The following is a 27,937-nucleotide window of genomic DNA, read 5'->3' as shown; positions in this document are numbered from 1 at the left end:
GATGCCTAGTTACAGGAGATTGCTTCTTCAGGTTCCATATAACCACTGTTGTGAGTATAGACTAAGATTATCTGCATTGATTCCTGGGAGCCTCCTCCATCCCAGGTATCTGGCACTTCCTAGAGATTCCTCTCACCCCTGCAGCTACAGATTTCCATTCATTCTCCTAGCCTTCTACCCCCTCTCTGCAGTTTCTCCCTACACCTGATTCTGACATCCCCATTCCTGTCCTCATCCTCGCTTCCATCCAATTTTGCCCTCCCTCTGCCTCCTATGTCTATTTTATTCTCCCTTCTAAGTGAGATTTAAAGTATTTTTTCAAGGTATGAGAATTTAAAGGAATTACTACTAAGAATCCTACAAGTACCAAAATCAATTTATATTGTTAGTATATATATATAACTCATAATTAATATGTCTTAATGTTTTTCATCTTAAAAGAAATAGAGTCAATTATTTCCTCCTTTAAATTTTACAATATACACTCTACTTTTAAACAGGCATTGTTTTTGTCTCTGTTTTCAATTTGCTAACTGCAGGTTAACAAGAATCTTAAATTAAATTGGAGACAGTGCCCAGCACTGATTCTAATCATGGTGACCTGTCTCCAGTGAGAATCATTTTAACTTTGTTTAGAAACTTCACATTTCTTCTATTTAATCTTAGTAATTCCCACCCACAATCCCTATAACTAATAATATACAACATACATTGCTACTCTGCCACAGCATTAAGTGCAAAATAATTTAACAGAATTTTCTGTCTATTATGACATACTATATACCATAGTAGAACTAAAATACATTTTAACAAGTGACAGAATATTTTTAATTATTAATAAAATATTAATTTTAGCATATTTGATGAAGATATGTATTTTATTTTCCACACAAGTCCTTAACTATTCAAAGACAATTAGCTAAAAAGCAAATAAATAAAATAAATTCATAAAAATTTCAAATAATCAAAACAGTCAGGTAAAATCTAAATACATTTTTAAAAGAGGAAAACCAAACAGTATTTAAAATGAATTATAATCATATGGAAGCTTGAATTAATTACAAATAAAACAGAAATACTAATTTGTGTAAATCAGATGTTAATCACAAAAATAGACACATACTCCACTATGTTCATAGCAGCCTTATTTATAATAGCCAGAAGCTGGAAAGAACCCAGATGCCCCTCAACAGAGGAATGGATAAAAAAAAAATGTGATACATTTACACAATGGAGTACTACTCAGCTATTAAAAGGTATGAATTTATGAAATTCCTAGGCAAATGGTTGGACCTGGAGGGCATCATCCTGAGTGAGGTAACACAATCACAAAATAACTAACACAATATGTACTCACTGATAAGTGGATATTAGGCCAGACACTTAGTATACCCCAGATATAAGATACAATTTGCAAAACACATGAAACTGAAGAAGAACGAAGACCAAAGTGTGGACACTTTGCCCCTTCTTAGAATTGGAAACAATCACCCATGGAAGGAGTTACAGAAACAAAGTTTGGAGCTGAGAGAAATTGATGGACCATCTAGAGACTGCCATATCCAGGGATCCATCCCATAATTAGCCTCCAAACGATGACACCATTGCATACACTAGCAAGTGTTTGCTGAAAGGACCCTGATATAGCTGTATCTTGTGAGACTAGGCCAGGGCCTAGCAAACACAGAAGTGGATGCTCACAGTCAGCTATTGGATGGATCACAGGGCCCCCAATGGAGGAGCTAGAGAAAGTACCCAAGGAGCTAAAGGGGTCTGCAACCCTATAGGTGGAACAACAATATGAACTAACCAGTACCCCCGAAGCTCGTGTCTATAGCTGCATATGTATCAAAAGATGGCCTGGTCGGCCATCACTGGAAAGTGAGGCCCATTAGACACGCAAGCTTTATATGCCCCAGTACAGGGGAACACCAGGGCCAAAAAGTGGGAATGGGTGGGTAGGGGAGTGGGGGGGGTATGGGGGACTTTTAGGATAGCATTGGAAATGTAATTGAGGAAGATACATAATAAAAAAATATTAAAAAAAAAGAAAACATATATCAGATAAGCAGTGAACGTTAATCTATTTTAATAATAGAGAAATCGATTTTAAGACACAGATATACCTAAGATAGCTAAAAATACATTAATAGTGATAAGAACGTTGATTCCTAAGGAAAACATAAGGATGAAATGTACCTATGTGCTTCAAAATAATGAAGTTCATATGGTAGAAATAAAGTGGTTAAAACAGATTATCTCATATATTGCAAGATAATTTTCATAAGAACCTGAACAATACAATCAACCATAGAGATCTAACTTGATACTAATATACTGACCCAAATATCTCTAAAATTCTTGAGAATATTTTTGTTGTGTTTTGTTTTGTTTTGTTTTGTTTTGTTTTGTTTTTAGTCTATTTCTCTCATCTACTATGACACACCATTAGTTTTACAAGAAGGAAATACTATTTTAACATATTAAAAATAATGAAGATACATAGATTTCACACTTCTAATAAATTATAAATTAAGTGAAATATAATGGCAACAGGAAATTAAATAGAATACTTCAAAAGAGAAAAAAAATCATTTAAAAGTAACATTCTTCCCACCACATCTGAAACTTCTATCTTCTCGTTGGAAACAGAATTTTTTTTTAGCTAATATTGACTTCTAAAGCCATTGTTTTGTTACTCAATGATATTGCTTAATCTCCAAAATCCATATGAACATTCAAATAGGATAACTTATTTTTACATTTTTATTTGTCCTTCTTTCATATGTCACATTCTGCTAACCAGGTTCCATTCCCTCTCTTCCCCAGTATATTTTGCTTCACTCCCTTTCCTTCAGATCCAACCATATCTATCTTCTCTCAGCAAAGACCAGGTCTCCGAGGAGCATTAATATAATACTACTTTAAAAAGGATAAGCCACCATGGTGTCTGAAAGAAAATAGCTCTGAGGTTAAGGATGCTCAGTCTACAAGCCTAAGAACTGAGGTAAATTACTAGGACTGTGACCCTCAAGACAGAAGAAGAGAAGAAAATCCTGACAATTGTCCTCGGATATCTACATTCACTATGACATGGTACTTCCTTCAATAGTAAAGAAAAAAGTAATTAATTAATTAATTAATTAATTAATTAATTAATTAATATAACCCAAGCCATAGGACTTCCTTAGTGGCTATTGTTTATAGAAAAAGTATAAAATTGCCTAACGTGCTTAATTACTTAGGTGTGAATTACCATATTACATAGAAAATACTGTGGTTTTTTTTTTCTTGTTTTCCTTTTTTACCATCCCATTGATTTGGTTTGTATTGATTTTGTGTTTGCTAGTTATGCTTGGTTGTACCTGAGCACTTAGTCCTATTCAACATCCAGTTCCTGTCCATGCAGATAATGTCAGGGGTTGGTTCCTTCTCCTGATGTGGGCCTCAAGTTACATCAACCATTGGTTAGCTTCTTCCACATGTTCTAAACATCCATTGTCCTAACACATCTTGCAGGGATGGCAGAATGTAGGTGGGAGGTTTTGTAGCTGAATTGATGTCTAGATTTATTTTTCCTTTGCCTGTAGAATATATTCCTAAACTAAAGAGGCTAGAATATAGGTATGAAGGCTCTGATCCCAAACCAGCTCAACTTCTCTTTGTTCAGTGAGCATGAACTTGATGTTGTTTGCCTTATAGAAGCTTGTCAGTTCCATGAGTTCCCATTTATTAATTGCTGTTCTTAGTACCTGTGCTATTCGTGTTCTGTTCAGGAAGCTGTCTCCTGTACCAGTACACTCATAGCTGATGCCCACTTTCTCTTCTATTAAGCTTAGTCTGTCTGGTTTTATGGTGAGGTCTTTGAACTACTCAGACTTGAGTTTTGTGGAGGGTGATAAATATGGTTGTATGTGCATTCTTCTACATGTAGACATCCAGTTTAACCAGCATTATTTTTTAAAGTTGCTTTCTCTTATTCAGTGTATGTATCTGACTTCTTTATAAAAACTCATTTGTCCATAGTTGGGTGAATTTATATCTAAGTCTTCAATTCAATTTCAATTGATCAATGTGTCTGTTTTTATGCCAATACCATGCAGTTTTTATTACTAGAGCATGGTAGTACACCTTGAAATCAAGGATACTGATACCTCTAGGATTTCCTTTCTTTTTCAAGATTGTTTTAGTTGTCATGTTTTTTTGGTTTGTTTCTCCATATGAAGGTGAAAATTGTCTTTTCAAGGTCTGTAATGAATTGTATTGAAAATTTGATGTGGATTGCTTTGAATTATTCAATCACTTTTGTTAAGATTTTTAATATGTTCATCCTACTGATCTATGTACATGGGGATCTTTCCATTTTTGATTTCTTCTTAAGTTCTTTTTCTTCAAAAACTTGACATTTTTATCATCCTAGTCTTTTACTTGCTTAGTTCGAGTTATTCCAAGCTATATTATCAGAGACTATCATAAAGGGTGTTGAGAAAATTCTATTTTTGCTAGTAAATTTAAGATATTACACAAGTGAGCTGGGTGGTGGTGGCACATGCCTTTAATCCTAGCACTTGGGAGGCAGAGGCAGGCAGATTTCTGGGTTGGAGGTCAGCCTTGTCTACAGAGTGAGTTCCAGGACAGCCAGGGCTACACAGAGGAACCCTGTCTCGAAAAACCAAAAAAAAAAAAAAAAAAAAAAAAAAGATATTACACAAGTTGAAGTAATGTCTCACTGATGGATCTTAATAATATGGTTCATATATTAATATATGTATAATGTTTTAAATGAAAACTATTTTAGTGCAACAAGCAATAACTTAATTTATTGTTTATAATTATACTTTTTATCATTTAATTCTAACTTCTGTCTTAGGTTGTTACTACTAAGAATTGCTGGAGCTTGGCAAACATCACTTTGATTTAAAGCTCGTGCAAGAATAGTGTTCAGTTCACAGTATTTGTGGCAGGCAACTCACAACCACTTGTGAACTAACTTCAGAAAATTTAACACTTTCTTCAGGCCTTAGAGGACACCTGAGTATTTTGTACATGCTACACACAAACACACACACACACAGAGAGAAGGAGGAGGGAGGGAGAGAGAGTCAAAAATAATATGACAAAATTTTTTCTTATATTAGTCACCTTTCTATTCCTATAGCAAATTCCTGTGCTAGTTAATTTATAGTCACATGTTCAGCTTGTACAATTGCTGCAGACCGGCCTTAGTCGGTCACCCTCAATCCACGGCAGAAATCAGGGTTCCAGACAGGTGGGCAAAGAGTTGGCAAGAAATGACAGACAAATACAAACACAAGGGAGTGTGGTATTTGAATGTAATTTGTCAAATTGAGCATCAGACTTTTAATACAGAAGAAAATACGGAAGTTAGGTGACACCTCTGCAAGGTACAATGAGGTTATCAGATGCTTAATGACGCTTACACAAAACAGAGGAATGCAAACACAAACTGGTAGGAACTGGGCAATAAAACAACTAAGACAAAGTCAGCTCTACCTAAGGTCAGCTATATTCTTAGAATCCAGGTGTGAGGTCTTTACACTCCTGGGGCAAGGGCTTTCATGCTCAAGTCATGGTTCTAATTAGGGAGTTCCACTCTAGCTAACCTTCTCATGAATAATGCAATACTCTAAAACCACAGCCTGATCTACTTCCTAAACCATTGTAAATTCCTGTATGTGGGAGCGACTTGGCTTTTAGTCTAAGTGATAGTGTGGGGGGACTTTCTACTAATAAGTAATGTAGTTTGCCATACATAACTATAATAAGAATTCTAAACTTACTTTGCTAAGCTTGCCTGAGATTTCTAACTCTATGTAGTAGATAGTAAAGCCTGATTTCTTTCACTATCTCTCTTACAATACTAGAGGCAATTCTGAATGTCACTGAATAGGCAACATTCTTACTGAATTCCAAGCCCAGGGTCGGCTCAAGGACTACCTAGGGCATTGGTGAAAGCCAGAAAGCAAAGTTCAATTTTGCTTAGATATTTTACAAGTCATTGCTTGGAGGCACCCATAATAAAACAATACCGAAAGAAAGCACACAGATCTATTCTCAAGGACAAGTTTGGAGCATTCCTTATACAGGATGCCATGGTTCCAGGAAACTAAGTTTCTGTGAACTTTTCGCCTCAGGACTGCGTCTAGGCTTTTGGCCTGTCACACGAGTCACTAGGAGTGGATGTAGCATACAATATTTTTGATATTCCATCCCATAGTGAGACTGCTTCACTGCTGTCACATTTGTGAGGTGTAATTTGGGGAAATATTTGATATTGGAATCCACTTTTCTTATGGCTGAAAAATGAAAAGTAGGAGGAGAGGAACAATGAAGGTAATGCTGGAGCTCATAACTTCAAGGGCCTTAGGATACCAATCAGATCTCAATAGTATAGCTGAAACTTCATCTTTTCAACATTAAAAAACTATTGCAATTATGGTTTGTGTCACATATGACTATTGTTTAATGTAACAATTCAATTTAAAGTAAATTGTGCCACCATGTGTTGATTATAAGGGCTGCTTTAAAAAGAACATGTTTTGATAACTGAACTTGTCCTACAGAAATACTAATAAGTATTGGAAAAATCTTATTGCAAATATAGCATCACTCTTGTTATTGAGTTCAGTGAATCTTTAGATATATGGGTGTCTTAGTCAGGGTTTCTATTCCTGCACAAACATCATGACCAAGAAGCAGTTGGGGAGGAAAGGGCTTATTCAGCTTATATTTCTACATTGCTGTTCATTACTGAATGAAGTCAGGACTAGAACTCAAACAGGTTAGGAAGCAGGAGTTGATGCAGAGGCCATGGAGGGATGTTCTTTACTAGCTTGCTTCCCCTGGCTTGCTCAGCCGGCTCTCTTATGGATCCCAAGACTGCCAGCCCAGAGATGGTCCCAACCACAAGGGACATTTCCCCCTTGATCACTAATTTAGAAAATACCCTACAGCTGAATCTCATGGCGGTACTTCCCAAACTGAAGCTCCTTTCTCTGTGATAACTCCAGCCTGTGTCAAGTTGACACATAAAACCAGCCAGGACAGTGGGTTAATTTGTTATATATATATATATATATATTCCTCAATATATACAACATCAATAATTAAATTTTGAAGCACACAAATCTAAACAGATTAAAATATGGTTTGAGTATTTAAAAATCCTCTACTATTCATTGCACCATAGTTTATCAGGCTCTATTTTGTTGATACAAGAGGTGAGCTCCATATTTCTAAAGCATTTACTTGGGAAAATAAAATGAATACTTGAGAAATGTTTTCTATAAAATTATAATATTAGTAATAATCTGATATTTCTCTAAAACACAACATTGAAGCATTCAGTGGTGCAATAGGAATGCCTCAAGAAGAATAAGAGAAAGAAAGATGAGAAGAAATTTTAAAAATATAACTCATTCCTGTTTATGAGATCTCTGCTTTAAACATTAATCAATCTCTACAAGACACCTATCATGTGAGATTTGCTATCAGAGAAAACAACTGTATTAAGTAAAACAGTTTAACATGAACTATCTATAAAACAAACTTTTAATTGTGTTTGCAGATGGCACTAGAATAATTAAAAGATCTATATTTGTCCCCATACTCATGGAGTTTAGAGGATCATTGGGAATATTCTAAACACATTTAATCAGATCTATAAAGTTGAAATCAGAGTTTTAAAGGAATGGGATTGTCCCCTGTTTATTGAAAGCCATGCTTTATGTAACAAAGTTAAATATTAATATGAGCTAGGGGGTTATTTTTATAAAGCAATTTAAAAATATGTAAATATATAAGTATTTAGAATGAAAGAAAAGTAATGTTCAGGTGAATTGAACATCATACAAGCACATTTTCTCTTTGAGACAAAACATAAGAATTATATTTTCACAGTAGCCTTCATTTTGCTCTGCCTTGATATATTTCAATATGCTGTCATTTTTTCTCACAAATAATCCACAACTAAAGATGACAACAGTTCATTTATAAATGGTTTTCTAGGAGAAATATTGAAATTAATTCTCTAAATTCTCTAAATTGTGGTTTTCTATGTTTATTTTCCAGATGTGTACTTTTTCGATCCTCCTTATATTACACTGGTGTACATTTGTACTAACATTTGGTCATAATTTTAACCATGGCTTTGGTTGGAATTTCTTTCTTCAACATAATGAAATGCTCAGCTATACTAATAAACAATAATTTTCCTACAGTAAATTACTGTGATATCCACTGGGTATTTGGATGCTGTAGGAAGAAAATATATTTTCCTAGGAGGAATGTTCACTTCATCAATGTTAAGTGTTATTAATGAGTTTCAGAATCCCTCTGAGGATGTTGTTTTAAATGTAATTAATTTAAACCCCACCAATTTGTAAAGCACATTATTTTGAACTTGTTCTGAGTTAATCTGTGCCAGTCCCTTAACTCCTCTTAGGGAAACACTTGTTAAACTAATTAAATGATATCAATAATGTTACAAGAGGCTACAGAGTTCACTAAGGAAATTATATTTAAAATAATATTTCAGGACCATAAATTCACACAGAAGTACATAGAAAGTTAGTTATATTTCTGTTTAGCTCATTTGTGTGAAATGTGTTTACTTAGAGTGGTTTTAAATAATACAATAAGCAAATTATCAAATTTATTATGAAACTTACTTCAGTTACAATTAGCATTTTCATCCACATATTCTAATTATCAAGTTTAAGTACATTTAACTAAAAATAATTTATAAAATTTACAGAGATATTCATCACTGAGAAGAGAGAGAGGCCCCTTGGTATTGCAAATTTTATATGTCCTAATACAGGAGAATGCCAGGGCCAAGAAGCAGGAGTGGGTGGGTAGGGGAGCAGGGCAGAGGGAGGGTATAGGGAACTTTCAGGATAGCATTTGAAATGAATATAAAGAAAATATCTAATTAAAAAATACATAATTGATTATTCATGTCACATCAACTTTCATATATATTAGTCACAGAATTAAAATAATAGAAAACACTATTATAAAAAAAGAAACATATACATGTGTTACGGAGACTGCCCATAAAATTGAGCATAAATATGACATTTATCAGCTCTATTACAATTTTACCTTCTTATAGAGGATAAGTAATAGTCTTCAAAATCTTTGTTTTCTAAATATTGTAATAACTATTATTCAAGTGAAAAATATTAGGGAAACAACACGAATAAGTTTTAAATTTTTAAAAATATTACTTCCATATTGAAAAGATAAAATTTAATTAGCACTGAGATGTATTTTTATTCTCTGACATGTATCATGTATAGCTATATAATGAAACAAGGTGAAATATTTTATTATTGCTTAGGGAATGTTTTAGAAATTTTATTAAATTAAAAACGTTTTAATTTTAAATGTCATCAATTTCCTCTTCTTTAGTTCCTCTGCATCCTTCCAAGACCACTGCCTCCAGATCCTTCCATATCCACCACCCTCTACTCTCAAATTGATAGCTTCATCATCATAATCGTCATCATCTTCATCATCTTCATCTTCATCATCACATGGAAACACACATGTAATATGTATGCACACAAATATATTTATGAATAAATAAATAGATAAAACAGCTGACTACATTGTTTGTGTATATGTTTGTATATGGTTTCAAGACTAACAGCGTTATTTTCTTCATTAAATTATTTATTTATTTTCTTTACATCCTGATTGTAGCTTTCACTCTTTCCTGTCCTCCAAGTTCAATCCTGTCCTCTCTCTTTCCCCTCTCATCTCTCTTCTCTCTCCCCATCGCCCCTCCCTTTCTCTTCTGAGATGCTAAGGTCTCCCATAGATATCAATCTGCCTTGGCTTATCACGTTGTACTAGGACTAGTTGCTTTTTCTCCTACTATGCCTAGGCTAGACAAGGCAGCTCAGTTATGATAAAGGGATCCAAAAGCAGGCAGCAGAGTCAGTGACAGCCCTACCTAGTTCCTTCTGTTAGGTGATTCATATGAAGACCAACACGCACGTATGTTTGTTACAGGTGTCTAGAGGGCATAGTTCCATCCCATGCTTGCTCTTTTCTTAGTAGCTCAGTCTCTGTGAGTTCCATGTGCCCAGCTTTGTTGATTCAGTATTCCTCTGGTGAGAATTCTTTGTTCAGTTCTGAGCCCCATTTTTTAATGGGGTTATTTGACTTTCTGGAGTCCACCTTCTTGAGTTCTTTATATATATTGAATATTAGTCCCTTATCTGATTTAGGATAGGTAAAGATCCTTTCCCAATCTGTTGGTGGTTTTTTTGTCTTATTGATGGTGTCTTTTGCCTTGCAGAAGCTTTGCAGTTTCATGAGGTCCCACTTGTCAATTCTCGATCTTACAGCACAAGCCATTGCTGTTCTATTCAAGAATTTTTCCCCTGTGCCCATATCTTCAAGGCTTTTCCCCACTTTCTCCTCTATAAGTTTCAGTGTCTCTGGTTTTATGTGAAGTTCCTTGATCCACTTAGACTTGACCTTAGTACAAGGAGATAGGAATGGATCGATACACATTCTTCTACATGATAACAACCAGTTGTGCTAGCACCATTTGTTGAAAGTGCTGTCTTTCTTCCACTGGATGGCTTTAGCTCCCTTGTCAAAGATCAAGTGACCTTCGGTGTATGGGTTCATTTCTGGGTCTTCAATTCTATTCCATTGGTCTACTTGTCTGTCACTATACCAGTACCACGCAGTTCTTATCACAATTGCTCTGTAGTAAAGCTTTAGGTCCGGCATGGTGATTCCACCAGAGGTTCTTTTATCCTTGAGAAGAGTTTTTGCTATCCTAGGTTATTTGTTATTCCAGATGAATTTGCAGATTGCACTTTCTTATTCATTGAAGAATTGAGTTGGAATTTTGATGGGGATTGCATTGAATCTGTAGATTGCTTTTGGCAAGATAGCCATTTTTATAATGTTGATCCTGCCAATCCATGAGCATGGGAGATCTTTCCATATTCTGAGATCTTCTATAATTTCTTTCTTCAGAGACTTGAAGTTTTTATTATACAGATCTTTCACTTCTTTAGTTAGAGTCACGCCAAGATATTTTATATTATTTGTGACTATTGAGAAGGGTGTTGTTTCCCTGATCTCTTTCTCAGCCTGTTTATTCTTTGTGTAGAGAAAGGCCATTGATTTGTTTGAGTTAATTTTATATCCAGCTACTTCACTGAAGCTGTTTATCAGGTTTAGGAGTTCTCTGGTAGTATTTTTAGGGTCACTTATATATACTATCATATCATCTGCAAAAAGTGATATTTTGACTTCATCTTTCCAATTTGTATCCCTTTGATCTCCTTTTGTTGTGGAATTGCTCTGGCTAGGACTTCAAGTACGATGTTGAATAGGCATGGAGAAAGTGGACAGCCTTGTCTAGTCCCTGATTTTAGAGGGATTGCTTCAAGCTTCTCACCATTTACTTTGATGTTGGCTACAGGTTTGCTGTAGATTGTTTTTATCATGTTTAGGTATGGGCCTTGAATTCCTGATCTTTCCAAGACTTTTATCATGAATGGGTGTTGGATCTTGTCAAATGCTTTTTCCGCATCTAACGAGATGACCATGTGGTTTTTGTCTTTGAGTTTGTTTATATACTGGATTACATTGATGGATTTCCGTATATTGAACCATCCCTGCATCCCTGGGATGAAACCTACTTGGTCAGGATGGATGATTGTTTTGATGTGTTCTTGGATTCGGTAAGCAAGAACTTTATTGATGATTTTTGCATCAATATTCTTAAGGGATATTGGTCTGAAGTTTTCTATCTTTGTTGGGTCTTTCTGTGGTTTAGATATCAGAGTAATTGTGGCTTCATAGAATGAGTTGGGTAGAGTACCTTCTGTTTCTATTTTGTGGAATAGTTTGTGAAGAACTGGGATTAGATCTTCTTTGAAGGTCTGATAGAACTCTGCACTAAACCCATCTGGTCCTGGGCTTTTTTTGGTTGGGAAACTATTAATGACTGCTTCTATTTCTTTGGGGGATATAGGGATGTTTAGATCATTAACCTGATCTTGATTCAACTTTGGTACCTGGTATATGTCTAGAAACTTCTCCATTTCATCCAGGTTCTCCAGTTTTGTTGAGTATAGCTTTTTGTAGAAGGATCTGATGGTGTTTTGGATGTCTTCAGGATCTGTTGTTATGTCTCCTTTTTCATTTCTGATTTTGTTAATTAGGATGCTTTCCCTGTGCCCTCTAGTGAGTCTGGCTAAGGGTTTATCTATCTTGTTGATTTTCTCAAAGAACCAGCTCCTTGATTGGTTGATTCTTTGAATAGTTCTTGTTTCCACTTGGTTGATTTTGCCCCTGAGTTTGATTATTTCCTGCTGTCTACTCCACTTGGGTTAATTTGCTTCCTTTTGTTCTAGTGCTTTTAGGTGTGTTGTCAAGCTGCTAATGTGTACTCTCTCTAGTTTCTTTTTGGAGGCATTCAGAGCTATGAGTTTTCCTCTTAGAAATGCTTTCATTGCATCCCATAAGTTTGGGTATGTTGTGGCTTCATTTTCATTGAACTCTAAAAAGTACTTAATTTCTTTCTTTATTCCTTCCTTGACCAAGGTATCATTGAGAAGAGTGTTGTTTAGTTTCCACGTGAATGTTGGCTTTCTATTATTTATTTTGTTATTGAAGATCAGCCTTAGTCCATGGTGATCTGATAGGATGCATGGGATAATTTCAATATTTTTGTATCTGTTGAGGCCTGTTTCGTGACCAATTATGTGGTCAATTTTGTAGAAGGTACCATGAGGTGCTGAGAAGAAGGTATATCCTTTTGTTTTAGGATAGAATGTTCTGTAGATATCTGCCAGATCCATTTGATTCATAACTTCTGTTACTTTCACTGTGTCCCTGTTTAGTTTCTGTTTCCATGATCTGTCCATTGGTGAAAGTGGTGTGTTGAAGTCTCCCACTATTATTGTATGAGGTGCAATGTGTGCTTTGAGATTTACTAAAGTTTCTTTAATGAATGTGGCTGCCTTTGAATTTGGAGCATAGATATTCAGAATTGATAGTTCCTCTCGAAAGATTTTGATGAGTATGAAGTGCTCCTCCCTGTCTTTTTTGATGACTTTGGGTTGGAAGTCAATCTTATTAGATATTTGAATGGCTACTCCAGCTTCTTTCTTCATACCATTTGCTTGGAAAATTGTTTTCCAGCCTTTCATTCTGAGGTAGTGTCTATCTTTTTCTCTGAGATGAGTTTCCTGTAAGCAGCAAAATGTTGGGTCTTGTTTGTGTAGCCAGTTTGTTAGTCTATGTCTTTTTATTGGTGAGTTGAGTCCATTGATATTAAGAGATATTAAGGAAAAGTAATTGTTGCTTCCTGTTATTTTTGTTGTTAAAGTTGGCATTCTGTTCTTGTGGCTGCCTTCTTTTAGGTTTGTTGAGGGATTACCTTCTTGTTTGTTCTAGGGTGTGGTTCCCGTCCTTGTATTGGTTTTTTTCTGTTATTATCCTTTGAAGGGCTGGATTCGTGGAGAGATAATGTGTGAATTTGGTTTTGTCGTGGAATACTTTGGTTTCTCCATCTATGGTAATTGAGAGTTTGGCCGGGTATAGTAGCCTGAGCTGGAATTTGTGTTCTTTTAGTGTCTGTATAACATCTGTCCAGGATCTTCTGGCTTTCATAGTCTCTGGTGAAAAATCTGGTGTAATTCTGATAGGCTTGCCTTTATATGTTACTTGGCCCTTTTCTCTTACTGCTTTTAGTATTCTATCTTTATTTAGTGCATTTGTTGTTTTGATTATTATGTGTCGGGAGGTATTTCTTTTCTGGTCCAGTCTATTTGGAGTTCTGTAAGCTTCTTGTATGTTCATGGGCATCTCTTTCTTTAGATTTGGGAAGTTTTCTTCTATAATTTTGTTGAAGATGTTTGCTGGTCCTTTGTGTTGAAAATCTTCATTCTCATCCACTCCTATTATCCATAGGTTTGGTCTTCGCATTGTGTCCTGGATTTCCTGGATGTTTTGAGTTAGGATCTTTTTGTGTTTTGTATTTTCTTTGATTGTTGTGCCGATGTTCTTTATGGAATCTTCTGCACCTGAGATTCTCTCTTCCATCTCTTGTATTCTGTTGCTGATGCTCGCATCTATGGTTCCAGATTTCTTTCCTAGGGTTTCTATCTCCAGTGTTGCCTCATTTTGGGTTTTCTATATTGTGTCTACTTCCCTTTTTAGGTCTAGCATGGTTTTGTTCATTTCCATCATTTGTTTGGATGTGTTTTCCTGTTTTTCTTTAAGGACTTCTACCTGTTTGATTGTGTTATCCTGGTTTTCTTTAAGGACTTGTAACTCTTTAGCAATGTTCTCCTGTAATTCTTTAAGTGAGTTATTAAAGTCCTTCTTGATGTCCTCTACCATCATCATGAGATATGCTTTTAAATTGAGGTCTAGCTTTTCAGGTGTGTTGGGGTGCCCTGGACTGGGCGAAGTGGGAGTGCTGTGTTCTGATGATGGTGAGTGGTCTTGGTTTCTGTTAGTAAGATTCTTACATTTACCTTTCGCCATTTGGTAATCTCTGGAGTCAGTTGTTATAGTTGTCTCTGTTTAGAGATTGTTTTTCTGGTGATTCTTATTATCGTCTATCAGCAGACCTGGGAGACAGGCTCTCTCCTCTGAGTTTCAGTGGTTAGAGCACTCACTGCTGTCAAGCTCTCCTCTTACAGGGAAGGTGCACAGATATCTGGTGGTTGGACCTCCTCCTAGCCGAAGAAGAAGGCCCAAAAAAGGACCTTTCCCAGATGCTGTGTTGCTTTGGCAGGTCACAGAAGCTGTCAGCTTCTGTGGTGCACACTCTCACCTGTGCAGACGAAGTTCCTAAGTTGGGCAGAGTCCCGGATCCAAGATGGAGCTCCCTGCTCCTGAGGCAGAGGGCTCCTGTGCAGGGCGGGCCACTGTCCTCAGGCTGGGAGGGTGCTGGATGTCTGAAGCCCCAAAAGGGTGCTACCTCAGCAGCTCTGTGGCTCCCACCAGTCCCAGAAGCTGTCTGCCTCTGTGGTGCACACTCTCACCTGTGCGGACTAAGTTCCTAAGTTTGGCGGAGTCCAGGAACCCATTTCTGCACATCTTGTAGGCAGGAAAAGGATGTTTGTTAAAGGTTTTGTAGCTGGGTTGTTTTCCTCATCCTTCCATTAGAAGTCTTCCCTAGTTAAAGGATTTGGCCGTTTCAGTTTCATGTTTTCTATTGCTAGTATTCTTAGCTAGGGTTACCCTCATAGATTACTGGGAGTTTACATGCCTTAGGATTCTTTTTCATCTTAGAGATTTAACACACATACACACACACACACACACACACACACACACACACACCAATTACAGTTCTCTCTTCCTAAACATGAATTCTCCTACTCCCTTCCTACCTACTCGCCTTTCATTCACCCCAATTTCTACCTTATTTTTCCTTCTCAGTAATATTCAAGTATTCTTCATGGGGCCCTCCTTGTTAAATACCTTCCTTAGGTCTGTGGATATCTTTGAATTTTCTCTGGTTATATGCCACTTTATGGTTAATATACATATAAAAATGAGTAAATACCATGCATTTCTTTCTAGATCTGGGTTACCTCACTCAGGATGATATTTTCTAGTTCCATCCATTTGCCTGCGAATTTTATAATGTCTTTGTATTTATCCATTTATCTATTCTTCAGGTGAGGGACATCTAGTTTGTTTTTGGGTTCTTGTTATTATGAGTAAAGCTGTAGTGAACATAGTTGAGCAACCGAACTTGTAGTATGGTAGAACAAGTTTTGAGTTTATGCACAGGAGTGGTCAGGATTAATCTTGAGGTTGAACTATTCTAAATTTTCTTAAAACTGCCAAATTTATTTCCAAAGTAGTTGTCCAAGTTTGCACTCCCACCAACAATGGAAGAGTGTTCCCTTGTTCCACCTCCTTGCCAGCATGAGCTTTCACTTGAGGTTTTCATCTTAACCATTTGGATGGGTGCAAGATGGAATTTCCATTATTTTGATTTGCATTTACCTGGTGACTAAGGATGTTGTGCATTCCTTTAAATGCTTCCAATATATTAGAGATTCCTCTTTTGATAATTCTCTGTTTAGGTCTGAAGCCCATTTTAATTGTGTTATTTGGTTTATTGATATCTTATATCTTGAGTTATTTATATACTTTGGATATCAGCCCTCTGTCAGATGTAGGATTAAAGATCTTTTCCCATTCTGTATGCTGTTATTTTGTACTATTGATGATGTCATTCGCCTTACAGAAACAGAAAGTTTGAAGTTTCATGAGATTCTGTTTATTAATTGTTGATCTTAGTACCTGAGCTCGTGGTTTTCTGTTAAGGACATTATCTCCTGTCCCAATCACTTCAAGGCTATTCCCCACTTCCTCTTCTATCTGATTTAGTGTATTTGGTTTTATGTTAAGGTCTTTGATCAATGTGAACTTGAGTTTTGTGCAGGGTGATAAATATGCAATTATTTGTTTTATTCTACATGCAGACATTCAGTTAGACCAGCATCAATTTGTTGAAGATGTTTTCTTTTTTCCATTGTACAGCTTTGTTTATTTTGTCAAACATCAAGTGTATATGTTTTCTTCTGAATCTTTGATTCAGTTCCATCAATCAACCTGTTTGTTTTTATAACAATACCATGGGTTTTAATTACTATTGCTCTATAGTACAACTTGAAATTAGGGATGGTAATACTTCCAGAAGTGCAGAAGTTTTTTGGTTTTTTGTTTGTTTGTTTGTTTGTTTGTTTGTTTGTTTGTTTTGTACAGGATTATTTTAGCTATCCTGTGGGACCCTATAAAAAATTTGCCTTCCTTATTATGGTGCCTATTGGTATTGTGTTTATTGATGTCTTGTTTATAGAGGCCTTTCCATGACATTATTTTTCACAAAAGGCATGTTTGTGTCCCAGCTTTTAAAATCTTCCTGTCCCTTCTTCAGAAACAGTCTATGAGCCATAGATTCAGGTGCTATGAGGTTGAAGTATCCAGAAGGGCTGGATTCTCCACAGTTCATGAATCTATATATTATGTTCACTTGTGGTTTTCAGTGATGGTCTCCACATGCTATGCAGACAGGATTTTATTGAGGAGTGCTAGCTACATATGTAGGCATTAATATTACATTCAGAATATAGTTATATATTGTGCTGGTCTAGCACAGTGGTGGTAGTTGATTCTTTTCCAATGCCAATAATTTCATTAGCTCTGGGAAGCTTGCTAGGTTTTCACCACCAGACATGATTGTCCTATTGCATGATGCTTAAGTCAATTCATGGTGCTCTTGAGTTTCAGAAACTTATGAGTGCCACTGATTGTGCTTTTATTAATATCTTTCAATGTTGATTATTGTTTTGGTTCAGATGTGCTACAGTTAGATAGGATTATTGATTGCTTCCATCACATGGCATCTTGCACACTGTTTTCTGGAACCAGAAAAGTTTAATATGTAAACAAATGCCTTAGTTTCATTCCATATTAGTGAGACAAAATACCTGGAAGAAAGCAACTTAAGAAAGAAAGTACTAAATAAGTTCATGATATGAGGTTACAATAGATTCACAAAAAGAAGTCCTGGTAACAGTAACTAAAGCCACATTTATAGTCAAGATCATAGAACAATAAACTAACATATGCATGCTTGTGCTTCATTAGTATAGAGTTCAGAATCCAAATCCTTGGCATGGTACTGTCAGGTCCTAGGATAAGATGATGTGCATAACATTCAACTTAATTCAAGGCAATTCTTCATTCAAACTTCTTTATTAGGCTATTCTGGATTGTTTTACATAAGAAGGTAACATCAAGGATGATGAATGTCACAATGAATTAGAATTACATATATTCAACTGTAAGAAAAAAGCCAACATTTAACAAATAAATTTTATCCAATAATACCATCTATTAAAATTAAAAGTGAAAAAAATCCTAGATAAACAAAAATTGTAATGTAAAGATGAAACCATGAAGTTTTCTTTACATTTTGAAAGACTCCCCAGAGTATAAGTTGGATCCACCTTACAAAGGATTATCAGTTTTTTTGAAATGTACTTCTTAGGTGTACTTGCTGAAAAATATAAAGTATGTAAATGTTAATCACAAGATCTTGTACTAAAGGATTCTCTAAATGCAAAAGAAATGTATGTGTATGTATCAGCATTAATTAGAGTCAGTTACTTTTGTGCCCCATTTATTTGAATTTAGTTGAGATTCATAACCAGTAAAGACATATAGGAACATGGACCTTTATAATTATCTTTGCCATCTATGTTACTTAAGACAGAGTACATATTTTTCTCCTCGTATTTTCATCTAATTGGCTGAAAAACTTCTGGGGATTCTCTCTCCTTTCCATGCTAGAGGAGACCTCTGGTTATACAAATGCATGCCCATGTCCAATATTTAGTTTCTGTGGATTTAAGCTCAAGTTTCTACAGTTTCATGGCAAGTATTTCCCATTGAGCCATATCTCTAGCCCCTGAGTCTCTGTTATTTTTATTTCAAATATTTACTTGTATTCATGTGCAAAAATTTAAAAACACTGTCATCATTCACCAAGCACACATGTACAAAAGAGAAAATTAAATGAAATATTATGTATAAATTTAAATGATAGCAATTTTTTGAATTTAATAAAATTTTATTTTAACCTAATTATTTCATGATTATTATCTAACATAGATATTTCAAATTCATTTAATTAATCAATAGCTGTACCTAAAAATTAAGGAAATGAGGAGACATTAATAGACAATTTTTATATCTAAAACTTTAAATTATTTTATTTTACTCTATTAATTCAATTTTGTGGACACCAAAACACACACATAAAATCATCATTCCACATTTATGCTTTGAGTGGGTCAAAAAATGTATGAAGGAATCCAAACATCTTATAAAACTCTAGAGATTGCATTATCCACTTTACAATTAAACCAATTCTGTGGTCCTTTTTATAGGACTGTATTATAGAATTGCTGCTTCTTTTATTTGTGAGTAATAAGTTTAATATTTTCAACTCTTTCCAAGTTAGGTTTTAAATCTGATCCCTACATTTAAAATATTTCAAAGACTGGACAAATATTTCAGTGAGAATATCATTTGCCATGAAATATGAGGATCTGAGATTGAATTTCCATTATCCAATAATATGCCCCCTCCCCTCCAAAAAACCTACCAAAAGAAAACAAGAAACAAAAAAGTGCTAGGCATACCCACCCAAAGAAAAACCTAACAAAGGAAAACAAAGAAACAAAATGCTAGGCATGCTTGAAAGGCCAGGTGATCCAAAGAGTTCACTGGCCAGTCAGCCCAAGAGAAGCAGTGAGGCACCCATTCAATGAGAGACCCTGTCTCAAGATACTAAATTAGAAAGTAATAGAAAGTGACACTTTTGCTCTGACCTAGGAATGAATGTCTGCAAACACAACAATTCCACATGCAGATGTATTTTATGCACAAAGCACACTTCATATATACAAAACAATAAAATTTAAAAGTTAAAATATAGCAAAGTATATGTCTACAAAGACAGTGTTTATTGCATCCTGTACTATTTCATCAGAACTATTTTGAACTAAAGCCAAACAGAAATTAATTATAACGCATTTATTTTTTTGATATTTAGTAAACACTCATTGCTATTTCTATACTGATATACAATAAAACTCATTCTGTATAGTTCCATACACCCTGAAAAATGCTTCATGTATCTACTGTCATCTTAGCACAGTGATAACATCAGTAATAGAGTTTCTTTCTGCTGCCTCTGTTAGTCAAGACTTCCTTCATTCCCAAGACCTGGAAAGCATTGACAAGCTTATCATCCCCATAATCTTAATCTTTGCATAAGAATATGTAATTCACCCCACACATATTATAGACTGCTAATTCCATCCTTTTTTTTTTTTAACCTTAATTTTCACTCATGCACTTTTATTCCTTTCCTATTGGGATTTCTCATCTACTATGCATATAATTTAATAGTCAAAAAAGTAATCTGAAGATAGGTTTATTCAGTTTTTTTTAAATCTTTTCATTTCTTATAGTGCCTTTTCCCCAACCACTCATCCCCTCCTTGCTCTTTATGTGACTTTAGGAATATTTCCTGATAATTGAACACTAGTAAAGACGCTAGAATTCTCCAATGTATTTAAACAGACTGCCAACTTTTCAGTTAGATATGACGTACTTTATATAGATGATAATAAAAAATATTTTGTTTTGTTTTCTGTACCCTGACAGCTGCAGAAATAACAGTGCAGCCAACTGTGGAAGAAGCCTCTGATACCTGTACTCAAGAATGCCTCATCTTGGGACACTCTGACTCCTGCTGGATGCCAGCTACTCTGACCAATCCTAGCCCTTCACAGATAAAGACCTCTGCTATCTGCCACAGCCCACCGAGGCCCCGCTTGTCAGTTCGTCGCTACAGCCCTCCAGTGACACAGACGGTCGCTATCTGCCACAGCCCCCCTGTGACCGAAGCTATTGCACTGTGTCACAGCCCTCCACCAGTACAGGTTACTGTACCCCGCCATAGTCCACCACCAGCACAGGCCTCTCCAGTCAGCTACAGCCCAACTCTAGTACAGGCTGTGGTAATTCACCACAGTCCTCCTCTGCCACAGGCTGCCACACACCATCGCACTCAGGCACAACCACCAATGGGTTTGCAGCAGGGATGGGTGCAGGGTGCTGGAGCAGATGGACTGTATCCTATTGATCAGGGAGTACAGGGCAGTACAAGAGCTCAGTTTTACACCATGGCTGAAAGATTTCATCCCGATGATGACTCAATTAAAGTCATTCCCTTGACCACCTTTACTTCAGGTCAACAGGCCAGATCCTCAAGAGGTGATTCTCCTATCATAGAGGAACACCCCTTGTAAAAGAAGTATATAAACATACTCAAAGATTAACATTCAATTTTAATGAATATTCCAAATTGGCAGATTTGTAAATAGCTGTGTAAATAGAAACAGATACCAGAATAAGACTAGAGCTAGACCCTTAGTCAAAAGATAAAATAAATTTAAAATTTAATTTGGTCTGTGAATTTTCAAAAGAAGTAAATACTTTATATTCCTTTGTACAGAAAGGCTTATCATGACAGAAATTAATATGTAGTATGTAATATTTCTGATGTACTCTGATGAATTTTTATTTTTTACCACCATGTGCAATATTACTGATTTCTTTTCTGATTTTTGTGGATTCAGTATGTAGTTATTGGGAAATTGGCCAAGATCTGATTTTCCAAGTTTAGCTTCAGTTTGTCTGTTTTTCCAAGTTTGCCTTTAGTTTTTGTAAATATTGCTTCAGATAAAATTAGATGGCACAGTTCTATAGCATTTTTGTTTATCTTTTGTTTTGTTTATCCTAGTTGCCTTTAGTTTCTTTTTTTATTGTCTGTATTTCTAACTTCAAAAATGTACAGTAGGGGGTGTAAATAAAATCTTTTCCAGTTTTTGTCTCTATCCCTATTTTTTATTTTTTCTACCTTCATTTCAAGTAAATATTGATATAATTTGTATATACATGTTTTCAAAAAGAACATATATAAACTGTACAGAACTAGGTTTCAACCTATTTCTCTACTCTTTAGTAGAGTTCGAGACACTGAAGTGCAATAGCTAAGCCCAAATTAGGCAACTATTAGCCAGAATGGGCCTCTGCTTTTTTTTATATTTATATATTTTTGTAGTGTAGTGTAAAGTACATCAGAAATACTATTGTATATGCCATGATAAGCCTATATACCAATAAAAATTGGTTATGTATCTTCTGGAACTTGTATATAAAAGTCACAACGAAGGTGGGTATGTTCAAGAATTATTAGTACACAACTATTAGTGCAAAGCATTATTTCTAAAGAAAATTGAGATGATTTAAATATCGATTTGATAGCTCAATTGATGTTATTGAAAATGCTCAGTAAAAAGAACAAACAAATAAAATTGTACATAAAACCCCATACTAAGGATATAAGGCTAAGGGATTATTTTTATCAATCTAGCTCAATTTACTGAAGAAAACTACTGAAAACAAGGTGAAAGTCAGGAAAGAACTTTTCAAGAGACTTAATTCTAAATCTACCAAGTGAATTACAGCACTGAATTTCAAGGAGATGTGCAGAGGGAGAATTGAGGTTCATGACTGCATCTTGGGGTGGATAAGAAATACCCCAGTAACACACTGAACAACAAAATCTCACATATGACACAAATACATTATAAGCAAAGAATACAGTAGTATCCATAGTAAACAACAGTTTCCATTTGTTGCCTACAAATTGATTTCTGTATTGTCTATGTAACTGGCCGTTATCTTTTGTGTGCACATATCACAAGTTTAGAGAAACACCACAAGCTTATTTTACCCCCATAACAAAATCAAGAAAATGTCTTGTTTTAGTATCATACTAAACCAAGAATTAATTACTGTTTGGGTTGGGGGGTCCAGAATATTTCATGTTGATTAAATTAGATGTAGACTTTGTAATGTGTAACTTGAAGATATGTAATTTATGATTAAATTGTGTGTAAATGTTGTAATATAAACTGTGGTAAATGTATAATTTCATGAGTAATGTTTTCCAATGAATGTTGATAAAAGTTTTCCTGTGTGTGACTGGCAGGTTAAGTAGCATTTTGAGAATATATTGTTGTTCCCCTTGTGAAGCTCACTAAACTGTATATGATTTGGTGTATAGAATAACTTAACTTTTAACATCTAGAGTCTAATTAGTGAAATTTCAAATTAATTAGTATAATTGTTTTTTTCCTCTTTGTATTTGTTAGTGATTCCAGGGATTTGAGGCATGCTGGTTTTCCAGATGCACAAAACCCCCAAAATATTGATGGTGTTTGAAACTTTATTGAAATAAGATCATGTATATGTATTGATATTGTTGTTGTTATTGTTCTTAATAAAAATTCTAAACCTGGGGAAGATAAAGAAACCCAGAATGACAAAATCAGTGCTTCCAGTAGAGTTAGACTGCTGTTTTTCCTCTAAACACACGTATTCAAAATAGAAAAAGAAAAAAAAAAACAGAATTGTGAAAGTGAGAATTGTTTTAATTATTTGTTCATTTTCTTACATAATAGTATAGTTATATTCATACTCATATATACAAACTTGAATGGAGATTAAAATTGAGGGTAAATTTTTCAAATAAAGAATGCATCAGAAAACTGAATGCTTATTTTATTAATGGAAATATGAAATCTGAAATTGAGATTTTTTTTCTGATAACTGAATTACTAGGGAAGCTTATATCCTTATGTTTAACAATTTGTGAAGTATTGATACCTTCCTAGAAATATAGGAATGAACAGATATGCTTTTTTGCCCTTTCTAAATCTGGTTTTATAATCAGACTTAGACAGTGTTTAGGAAATTAAATGACTGGGCACTCTCTTCTGGTTTTTTACCACAGAGATGTTGAATGGAAGCAGGCTAAGCAAAGCCAAAGAGGCAAGGGGTGTGAGCCCAGTTCTTCTCCCCTATGCATTCTCTTCCTTAGCTTCCATTAGGTATAGCCTTGGAAACCAGAAACTTCCATGGCTGTAGATTTGGTGAGATATTTCTCATCTCATTCTAAATTCTTTCTTTGAATGGATAGGCAGAACTATAGGTTTATAAAGCTAACACATGATTCTTCTGAAAAGCAAAATATGTCCTCCTAGAACTGCAAGATATCTGTCCTGATTTATCATCAGTCAAAAATTTTTCCCTCAGAAAAAGAAAGATTTGATTTTATTTGAACATATACAGTGATATGGTATTTTCATATGTTTGCCAGACTGGTTATTTTATATTGTGGCCATATTCTGTTAAAAGGTGACTATTAATTTTCTAGCTATAGCTTTAATATACACATTTGTAATTGTATTCAATCACTGTGTATCTCATTTGCTGAATACATACACATTCATTTCTCAAACTTTTTCTCCAAGTTTTAACTAATACTGTGTCATTGTATTAAAGCTAACTTTTACATATGATACAAACAATGTAAACAATTTAGAGGATAAATTTTATGTAGTCTCATTTAGTAATTTAACATTTTATTTTTAGTTACACAAATTTGGTTAGAAAATATATTGTTAAATGATGAGTGGTATTGTGCAATGGTGACAGTATGAAAAGCTTCTGCCTTCTCAAATTAATGTTTGTCACACACTTTCATTGAAATGGTAAAATAGTAGACTAAATAGATCCTATATTGGGCAGTCCTTAAAATTCAATCCTCTCATATACAAAAGATAACTTTCACTCCTGAGTAAATTGCATAACATTTACCCCTAAGCATATTCAAATTTTTCTTGAATTTTTTATTAAGGCTTAATATTGATATATGTAATATACATTTATAAAGTTGTGATTTCCTTTGTATTCTTCTGATTTATGATTTATTATAGTTATAATTTGGTTTTTTCTTTTTGTTTTTGTAAGCCGGGCTCTAATTACATTGAAGTGAAAATTTTTCTCACAAATGTAGGGTACTATTTTTGGTATTTCCAAGTGGCCCAATTGGCCGACATACTATGGGAGCAGAGCAAGTGACTATATACAGACAGCGACATTTTTATAACATGTGCCAATTATCTCACTACAGAATCTTAGACAGGAAAGTTAATATATTCATCCACAGTAGCTTTCTTCCAGTAACCACCAGTGTGCTTTCCATAAATATGATTGTTATAAGCACTGCAAGTTTACAACAATAAGACTGGAGAAGAAAAGGCTGCTCATAAAAATGTGTGTGCACAAATTATAAAAAGAAGGCAATTGTTTTGTGATTGTATATGATAATTTTAAGAATAAAAATTGTGAAATTTATGCTGTCCCTGCTTAAAATATTTGAAAAATTTGAACTGTGTATTTATGTTTGTATTGGGGAAGACTCCTCCTCTGTGACATCATACAGCTTCTAAAAGTTAACAGTATTCCAAAGTATGGGATGCTTTGGAAGTGAAGGATTGGATATTTTTTGGACAAGAATGGCAGTATGTAGTCCAGTGGCAACTGTGTATTAATTGTTCTATTTCAGGTTCTGTATTGCATGTTTTCTTATTCATAAATATAGATATTAATAAAGTAATTATGAGAAATAATTGTTTTATTATGTGGTTTTGTGGATTCAAATGTCAAATTTGAACTGGCACACTTGCCTACGATACATGAGTTGCTGGGTTCAAACACCAGCAATGCCAAAATAATGACAATAGTTTTGTTTTTGTTTTTCACTTCTATTAAATTTGTTTTTAAATTTACATATATGAAAATTAAATTGTAAATTTGATGGTGATATATTTTAAGTTTTCTATGGCATATCATCAGGCTATAGAATAATAGTTTGATTGTGTTATTTGTACTGAGAACTTTATACATGGGTGATTTCCAAATTTTAGGGTTTTTTTGTTGTTGTTGTTGATTTTTGTTGTTGTTTTTTTTTTTTGTTTTCTCATTTTTTTAAAATCAGGAATTTTCTTCATTTACATTTCAAGTGCTATCCCAAAAGTCCCCCAGACCCTCCCCTACCCACCCACTCCCACTTCTTGGCCCTGGCGTTCTGCTTTACTAAGGCATATAAAGTTTGCAAGACCAAGGGGCCTCTATTCCCAATGATGGCCAACTAGGCCATCTTCTGATACATATGCATCTAGAGACACGAGCTCCAGGAGTACTGCTTAGTTCATATTTTTGTTCCACCTATAGGGTTGCAGATCCCCTCAGCTCCTTGGGTACTTTCTCTAGCTCCTCCATTGGGGCCCTGTGTTCCATCCAATAGCTGACTGTGAACATCCACTTCAGTTTTTGCCAGGCACCTGCATAGCCTCACAAGAGACAGCTATATCAGGGTCCTTTCAGCAAAATCTTGCTGGTGTATGCAATGATGTCACCATTTGGAAGCTGATTATGGGATGGATCCCTAGATATGGCAGTCTCTAGATGGTCCATCCTTTCATCTCAGCTCCAAACTTTGTTTCTGTAACTCCTTCCATGGGTGTTTTGTTCCCAATTCTAAGAAGGGGCAAAGTGTCCACACGTTGGTCTTCGTTCTTCTTCAGTTTCATGTGTTTTGCAAATTGTATCTTGTATCGTGGGTAGTCTAAATTACTGGGCTAATATCCACTCAGTGAGTACATATCATGTGAGTTCTTTTGTGATTGGGTTACCTCACTCAGGATGATGCCCTCCAGGTTCATCCATTTGCCTAGGAATTTCATAAATTCATTCTTTTTAATAGCTGAGTAGTACTCCATTGTGTAATTGAATGACATTTTCTGTATCCATTCCTCTGTTGAGGGACATCTGGGTTCCTTCCAGCTTCTGGCTATTAGAAATAAGGCTGCTATGAACATAGTGGATCATGTGTCCTTCTTACCAGTTGGAACATCTTCTGGATATATGCCCAGAGAGGTATTCAGGATCCTCCGGTAGAACTATGTCCAATTTTCTGAGGAACCGCCAGACTTATTTCCAGAGTGGTTGTACAAGCTTGCAATCCCACCAACAATGGAGGAGTGTTCCTCTTTCTCCGAAAAATTCCTGAATAGAAAGAACAGCAATGGCTTGTGATGTAAGATTGAGAATCAACAAATGGGACCTCATAAAATTACAAAGCTTCTGTAAGGCAAAAGACACCATCAGTAAGACAAAAAGGCCACCAACAGATTGAGAAAGGATCTTTACCTATCCTAAATCAGATAGGGGAATAATATCTAATATATATAAAGAACTCAAGGAAGTAGACTCCAGAAATCAAATAACCCCATTAAAAAATGGGGCTCAGTGTTAAACAAAGAATTCTCACCTGAGGAATACCAAATGTCTGAGAAGCACCTGAAAAAATCTTCAGCATTCTTAATCATCATGGAAATGCAAATTAAAACAACCCTGAGATTCCACCTTACACCAGTCAGAATGGCTAAGATCAAAAATTCAGGTCACAGTAGATGCTGGCGAGGATTTGGAAAAAGAGGAACACTTTTACTTTTTAAATTCTGAATTCTCCTCTATCTTTTCCACCTCCTTTCAAACTTATTAGTTCTTCTTTAGCTTCACATATGCACACACACACACACACACACGCACACACACACACACACACAAACACACACAAACACACACATAAACACCATAGTACCTGTTAGTATCTAGGGATGATAATGTCATAGAGATATGGGTTGGATAGACTATCAGGGGCTGTTCCCTGGAAAAATATTTTAACTCTCCTGCAGCCATTAGTTGCACATAGTTATTAATATATGAGTAACAGATTAAGAGATTTACCCTATATACACTGGCATAACAACTAGTGTTATCATTGTGCAACTTTTCTTTAGATAACCAAAAAGGTGAGATTTCCCTAGTCAGATAAGATATCCCTAGTCCGTGACTCCTATCAGATACTGAAGACACTATCTTACAACTATGTTCTTTTATTTAAATATTATTTTAATCAATTTGCAAAATTATCAACAATATTTTACTGCTTCCAAAAACACATTTTTCTAGTAAAAAGAATAGACAAAATGAGTATGTCAATTATATTATGTTAGGTAAGAACCCCCCCAAAATATCTGTATTTAATCATAGGTGACCCAGGTTAAAACATTTAACAAGAATACTGTTATAATTTGAGGAACAAAATGTCATTACTCTTGTTTTACTTTCTGTTTAGTTTAATGGTAACAACACCTATATAACTGCATAGTATCAATAAATATATATTATTGACATTTTTATTTGAGTTATAAAATAAAAATAGCAGAATTATAGTCTAGCTTTCTTTTTCTTCTCACACATTTTACATTACCAGGAAATTATTTTATTCATTCTTGCTAAGTGCTAAGACAAGAGAAAACTGAGTTATTCTCAATTCAAATTTTTACAT

General features: G+C 35.0%; 1 protein-coding gene across 6 annotated transcripts in view; it reads left to right on the top strand.

Moving 5' to 3' along the window:
• The window catches only part of Pcdh11x (protocadherin 11 X-linked), a 610,005-nt gene extending 584,874 nt beyond the window's left edge, over window positions 1-25,131 (top strand). For 4 of the 6 annotated variants that reach the window (XM_085838041.1, XM_085838040.1, XM_085838039.1 and 1 more), the window contains one exon: window positions 20,272-25,131. In XM_085838041.1, coding sequence (XP_085694167.1) covers window positions 20,272-20,918 — 647 coding nt within the window. In that variant the 3' untranslated portion in view covers window positions 20,919-25,131. Of the gene's footprint in view, window positions 1-9,435; window positions 9,570-20,271 lie in introns of those variants that run through there. The other 2 variants (XM_085838042.1, XM_029473157.2) reach the window with 1 other exon arrangement.
• Window positions 25,132-27,937: the final 2,806 nt, after the last annotated feature.

The sequence above is a fragment of the Mus caroli genome, unplaced genomic scaffold, assembly GCF_978045245.1.
Source record: "Mus caroli unplaced genomic scaffold, Mus_caroli_1 scaffold_5, whole genome shotgun sequence".
NCBI classification, from domain to species: domain Eukaryota; kingdom Metazoa; phylum Chordata; class Mammalia; order Rodentia; family Muridae; genus Mus; species Mus caroli.
This window is presented reverse-complemented; position numbering and strand designations above follow the sequence as displayed.